Source organism: Oncorhynchus nerka, linkage group LG13, assembly GCF_034236695.1.
Source record: "Oncorhynchus nerka isolate Pitt River linkage group LG13, Oner_Uvic_2.0, whole genome shotgun sequence".
Classification (NCBI taxonomy): domain Eukaryota; kingdom Metazoa; phylum Chordata; class Actinopteri; order Salmoniformes; family Salmonidae; genus Oncorhynchus; species Oncorhynchus nerka.
The window spans coordinates 47,759,257-47,766,290 of record NC_088408.1 but is presented as its reverse complement, the minus strand read 5'-3'; the positions used below and the strand labels follow the sequence as shown (position 1 = coordinate 47,766,290).

The window sequence follows — 7,034 nt, the reverse complement described above, 5'->3', positions numbered from 1 at the left end:
CACCTTGATTGTCAGTCATTATCCTATTTTATAACAACCCCCAATAACCAAGGGCGTCTTCGATTCGAAAGGCAGGTGAAAAATACTCATTTAATGTTTGCCAGAGCAAAGAAACTTTGTGCCTTCTATTGTGTAGCAGCTATTGCAAAATATATACAATATATAATGATGTCTAGTGTGCTTGTTAGAAGTCTTATAAAGTATCATAGTGAAAAACACATTTTCACCAAGGTCTCTGTGATATTGTAAAATATTTGTTCTGAAATAATAATATTTATGCACTTTTTTTGTGTGTTACAGAGTGGCCTTTGACCCATAGTGTGGATCATCCTATCCTTGGGAGAGATTGTATCCAGCAGAAGAGGGAGATCTGGCCCTGTCCGGAGATGGAGATGGAAAGGTACCATGGGGACAGCTCCACAGGGCCCAACATCACCAACAGCACAGGAGCCCCAGCCAGCGCTCTCCCAGCGGTGCTGGTTACAGACAGGATGGTGGTGCTGGTAGTTCTACTGGGGCTCCTCACCCTCCTCACTGCGCTGGTCAACGGTGCCGTCATCACAGCCATCTGCACCACCAAGAAGCTCCACCTACCTGCCAACTACCTCATCTGCTCGCTGGCGTTCACAGACTTTCTGGTGTCTATCCTGGTGATGCCAGTCAGCATCCTCTACATCGCCACGGAGACCTGGTCGTTGGGCCAGGTGGTGTGTGAGGCCTGGCTGAGCGTGGACATGACTTGCTGCACCTGCTCCATCCTGCACCTGTGTGTCATAGCGCTGGACCGCTACTGGGCTATCACCAAGGCCATCGAGTACGCCCGCAAGAGGTCGGCCCGCCGGGCAGCTGTCATGGTGGGCATCATCTGGGTCATCTCAGTCTTCATATCTATACCGCCCCTCTTCTGGAGACACAGGCCCGGTAGCCATGGCCCAAAACAGTGCATCATACAGCACAACCATGTGGGCTACACCATTTACTCCACTTTTGGGGCATTTTACATCCCCATGACCCTTATTCTCATATTGTACTATAGGATTTACAATGCCGCAAAGACACTTTACCAGAAACGGGTCTCGTCGCGGCACCTGAGCAGCCAGAACTCTCTAAATCACTGCCGTGTGGCACACACCTTCTGCGTATCGGACCTGTCCACCTCAGACCCCACTCTGGAGTTTGACAGGCTCAATGTCACCATCCGTATCCCCTCATTTGAGACAGAGATGGAGGCGGCAGATGAGAGGCACCAGATCTGTACCTCCCGGGAGAGGAAGGCAGCACGTATCCTGGGCCTCATCCTCGGGGCTTTTATCCTCTGCTGGATGCCTTTCTTTCTGAAGGAGCTTCTTGTAGGCTTACAGGTCATAACTGCCACCCCACATGTATCTGATTTCTTAACCTGGCTGGGCTACTTCAACTCACTCATTAACCCTCTCCTTTACACCAGCTTCAATGAGGATTTTAAGTTGGCCTTTAAGAAACTGCTCAGACGAAAGGAGCATGCATAGGTTTGCAGGCCCAGGTTAAACGTACAGTATTGTCCCATCAGAGAATGTATTTAGGAAAGTTACATGCAGTGTGTCCATTGGCTATATGACTTGTGTGATGTTGTGAGTTTCTAAATAAAAGTCTTAAATGATCTGCTTCTTATTCTTTGCTGAAACACAAACTTTGACCAAGAATAATCATGGCCCATAAATGCACATCCATACACAAAGACAAACAATCAGGTCCAAAATGATTTGCCCCCTTGATAAAGATGAGCACTAAATATATAATACCAATACTGAGCTACAGTATACTGTATGCTCGAGAAAAAAAATGTATTTGATCTGTCACGTTCGTTGGAATGAATATCGGACCAAGGCGCAGCGGATGTTGAGTTCCACATAATTTTAATGATAAAGTGAAACTTAACAAAGACTAAAACAAATAAACAATAAACTAACAACGAACCGTGACTACAGAGATGCTACGTGCACTAACTCAAAACAATATCCCATAAACACAGGTGGGAAAAACAGCTACCCAATTAGAGACAATGATTACCAGCTGCCTCTAATTGGGAATCATACACAATCACCAACATAGAAAAACAAACCTAGAACCCCACATAGAAATAATAAACTAGACTAACCCCCAGTCACGCCCTGACCTACTCTACCATAGAAAATATGGACTCTCTCTGGTGACGACGTGACATAATCCTAATACAATTGCTCAGAAAAAAAGATTTTGTTGCTTTTCAACCGATCGCTGCCTGCACCCGCATGCCCGACTAGCATCACCACCCTGGATGGTTCTGACCTTGAATATGTGGACATCTATAAGTACCTAGGTGTCTGGCTAGACTGCAAACTCTCCTTCCAGACTCATATCAAACATCTCCAATCGAAAATCAAATCAAGAGTCGGCTTTCTATTCCGCAACAAAGCCTCCTTCACTCACGCCGCCAAGCTTACCCTAGTAAAACTGACTATCCTACCGATCCTCGATTTCGGCGATGTCATCTACAAAATGGCTTCCAACACTCTACTCAGCAAACTGGATGCAGTCTATCATAGTGCCATCCGTTTTGTCACCAAAGCACCTTATACCACCCACCACTGCGACTTGTATGCTCTAGTCGGCTGGCCCTCGCTACATATTCGTCGCCAGACCCACTGGCTCCAGGTCATCTACAAGTCCATGCTAGGTAAAGCTCCGCCTTATCTCAGTTCACTGGTCACGATGGCAACACCCATCCGTAGCACACGCTCCAGCAGGTGTATCTCACTGATCATCCCTAAAGCCAACACCTCATTTGGCCGCCTTTCGTTCCAGTACTCTGCTGCCTGTGACTGGAACGAACTGCAAAAATCGCTGAAGTTGGAGACTTTTATCTCCCTCACCAACTTCAAACATCAGCTATCCGAGCAGCTAACCGATCGCTGCAGCTGTACATAGTCTATTGGTAAATAGCCCACCCATTTTCACCTACCTCATTCCCATACTGTTTTTATACTGTTTTTTATTTTATTTATTTATTTACTTTTCTGCTCTTTTGCACACCAATATCTCTACCTGTACATGACCATCTGATCATTTATCACCCCAGTGTTAATCTGCAAAATTGTATTATTCGCCTACCTCCTCATGCCTTTTGCACACATTGTATATAGACTGCCCATTTTTTTTTCTTTTTTTTTTCTACTGTGTTATTGACTTGTTAATTGTTTACTCCATGTGTAACTCTGTGTTGTCTGTTCACACTGCTATGCTTTATCTTGGCCAGGTCGCAGTTGCAAATGAGAACTTGTTCTCAACTAGCCTACCTGGTTAAATAAAGGTGAAATAAAAAAAAATATTAAAAAAAACAAACAAGGCAAGCACGAGAGGCAGCCCCAATAATGTTTTTTTGGGGGGGCATACGAGGAGATTGGCTGAGTCAGGTTGGAGACCTAAGCCAACTCCTCGTGCTTACCGTGGGGAGCGTGAGTGTGACTGGTCAGGCACCATGTTATTCCAGCTCCTCGCATTTGCTGGGCTAGAATGGGCATCCAGCCAGGATGCACTGGGCCAGCTCTACGTTCCAGATCTCCAGTGCGTCTCCACGGCCCAGTGTATCCTGTGCCTCCTCCCCGCACTCGCCCTGAGGTGCGTGTCTCCAGCCCGGTACCACGAGTGCGGCACCACACACCAGGTATCCAGTGCGTCTCCACAGTCCAGAGTTTCTGGCGACAGTACCCAGTCCAGAGCTTCCGGCGACAGCTCCCAGTCCGGAACCTCCAACGACGGGCCACAGTCTGGAACCTCCAACGACGGGCCACAGTCCGGAACCTCCAGCGACGGGCCACAGTCCGGAAACCTCCAGCGACGGGCCACAGTCCGTAGCCTCCAGCGACGGGCCCCAGTCCGTAGCCTCCAGCGACTGGCCACAGTCCGTAGCCTCCAGCGACGGGCCACAGTCCGGAACCTCCAGCGACGGGCCACAGTCCAGAACCTCCAACGACGGGCCACAGTCCGGAACCTCCAGCGACGGGCCACAGTCCGTAGCCTCCAGCGACGGGCCACAGTCCGTAGCCTCCAACGACGGGCCACAGTCCGTAGCCTCCAACGACTGGCCACAGTCCATAGCCTCCAACGACGGGCCACAGTCCGGAACCTCCAACAACGGGCCACAGTCCGTAGCCTCCAGCGACAGGCCACAGTCCGTAGCCTCCAACGACTGGCCACAGTCCGTAGCCTCCAGCGACGGGCCACAGTCCGTAGCCTCCAGCGACTGGCCACAGTCCGTAGCCTCCAACGACGGGCCACAGTCCGGAGCCTCCAGCGACGGGCCACAGTCCGTAGCCTCCAGCTACGAGCCACAGTCCGGAGCCTCCAGCGACGATCCCGTCCGAGGCCTCCAGCGACGGTCCCCAGTCCGGGGTCTCCGGCGATGATCCGCAGTTCAGAGCCTCCGGCGAGGATCCACGGTCCGGTGTTGCAAAGGCGGAGGGATCAGAGTAGGGAGGGGTGGCTGCATCCAGAACCGGAGCCGCCACCGAGGGTAGATGCCCACCCCAACCCTCCCCTATAGGTTTAGGTTTGCGGCCGGGAGTCCGCACCTTTGGGGGGCAGCTGTTTATCGTTGTCTCTGATTGGGGATCATATTTAGGTTGCCATTTTTCCTTTTGTGTTTGTGGGTTCTTATTCTATGTTTAGTTGCCTGTCTGCACTATTCGTATTAGCTTCACTGTTCGTTTTGGTATTTTGTTAATTTGTTCAGTGTTCAATCATTAATAAAAGAAGAATGTACTCATACCACGCTGCACCTTGGTCTCATTCGTACGACGGCCGTGACACTTGCTGCCAAGTTTCAGCCTCCTGGCAGAGGCAACCAGGATGTGGGCTAAAATGTCCTGGTACTGGGTAAAGTTCACGATCCTGTTTACTTTAACATTAACCAATGGAAGCAAAATAGCTGGGTGTTTGCATTTGTTGGAGGACATAAAAATGGAGCTCTTTGGCCACACACACCAGTGGTGAGTTTCGTGTAGAAAGAAGACTGCATAGACAGAGGACCTCATCTCCAGGCCATCAGACTGTTAAACAATCATCACTAGCTGACCTCCACCCAGTGCCCTGCCCTGAACCTTAGAAACTCTACCCTGCACTTTAAAGACTGATGTCCTATGTACATTGAGTCCTTGAACACTGGTCACTTTAATAATGTTAACATACTGTTTTACCCACGTTATATGTATATACTGTATTCTAGTCATGGCTCATCCTATATAACTACTGCTGTACACACCTTTTCTATTCACATACTGTCTATACACACTATTCACATACAGTGCCTTGCAAAAGTATTCAGACCCCTTGGATTTCTTCACGTTTTATTGTGTTACAAAGTGGGATTAAAAGACTATTACACAAAATACTCTCATGACAAAAGAGAAAAAAAATTGGGGGGGGGGATTAACGGAATTTACATAACTAAAATATAGTCGTTGCATAAGAATTCCGTTACCTGAGTTAATACATGTTAGAAACACCTTTGACTTCGAAATCAGCTGTGAGTCTTCTTGAGTAAATCTATAAGAGCTTTTTTCTTTTCTGCAGGCTTTGTCAAGATGTTAGGGATAATGGCTAGACAGAATTTTTCAAATCTTGCCATAGATTTTCAAGCAGATTTAAGTAAAATCTGTAACTTGCTAAGCAACTCAGTGTCTGGTGTAAAGCAGACTGAAAGGATTTTAGTATTTTGCCTGTGCTTAGCTCCATCCCATTTCTGAAAAACTCCACAGTATTTGCCGATGTCAAGCATGCCCATACCATGATGCAGCCACCACCATTCTTGAAAATAAGGAGGCAGTTACTCAATGATGTGTTGTGTTGGATTTGCCCCAAACATACAGGTTTGCATTTAGGCCAAAGAGTGTATTCCTTTGCTGTGTTTTGTTGTTGTTGCAGTATTACTTTAGTGCCACGTTGCATACAAGATGCAAGTGTTTTTATATTTTTATTCTGTATATTTGTATTCTTTCTTTTACTATGTAATTTAGGTCATTATTGTGGAGTCACTACAATGTTGTTCATCCGTCCTCAGTTTTCTAGCATCACAGACATTTAACTCTGTAGCTGTTTTAAAATCACCAATGGCCTCATGGTAACATCTCTGAGCAGTTTAATTCCTGTCCTGCAGCTCAGTTCAGAAGGGCAACTGTATATTTGATGTGTTTAGCTGGTTTAATATATAATCCACAGCATAATTATTAACTTGATCATGCTTAAAGATATGTTCAATGTCTGATTTATTATTGTTACCCATCTACCAATCACTGCCCTTCTTTGTGAAGCTTTTGAAAAGCCTTCTGGTCTTTGTAGTTGATCTGTGCTTGAAATGCAATACTTGACTGAGAGACCTAACAGATGTTGTATGTATGGGGGACAGAGGAAGGTTTAGTCCCTCAAAAATCATGTGATTTGTTAAGCCAAAATGTACTCCGGAACTAATTTAGACTAAACAGAGGGGATGAAAACTTATGAAACAACTATAATTTAGTTATGAATGTTTTATTTATCAAAACAGTAATTTACCACTTTGACATGACAGAGTATTTTGTGTAGATTGTTGACAATAAAATTACAATTAAATAAATTTTAATCCCACTTTGTAACACAATAAAATTTGAAGAAATCCAAGGGGTCTGAAATACTTTCGCAAGGCACTGTACATATCGGACTCTGTTCCAGAAACTCATTTTCTACAATATCAAATCAAACCAAATGTGATTTGTCACATGCTTCGTAAACAAGAATTGTAGGCTAACAGTGAAATGCTTAATTATGGGTCCTTTTTCAACAATGCAGAGTAAAGATTGTAGAATTCTCTGAATTCTCTGTCATCAGCAAACTTGATGATGGTGTTGGAGTTGTGTGCGGGCACACAGTCGTGGGTGAACAGGTAGTACCTACGGCTGGGGATGCCGGCCCAGACGGCAGCCCCAGCCGCGTCCTCAGAGCATGCGCAGACCAGCTGGCTGGTGTGTTTACGGACATATTCA

General features: G+C 46.3%; 1 protein-coding gene across 1 annotated transcript; it reads left to right on the top strand.

The window, feature by feature from the left end:
* The first annotated feature begins 305 nt into the window (after positions 1 to 305).
* LOC115140518 (5-hydroxytryptamine receptor 1E) lies at positions 306 to 1,581 on the top strand. The gene has a single exon (XM_029678850.2). The coding sequence runs from the start codon at positions 387 to 389 to the stop codon at positions 1,506 to 1,508; it is 1,122 nt and encodes a 373-aa protein (XP_029534710.2). The 5' UTR covers positions 306 to 386; the 3' UTR covers positions 1,509 to 1,581.
* The last annotated feature ends 5,453 nt before the right edge of the window (positions 1,582 to 7,034 follow it).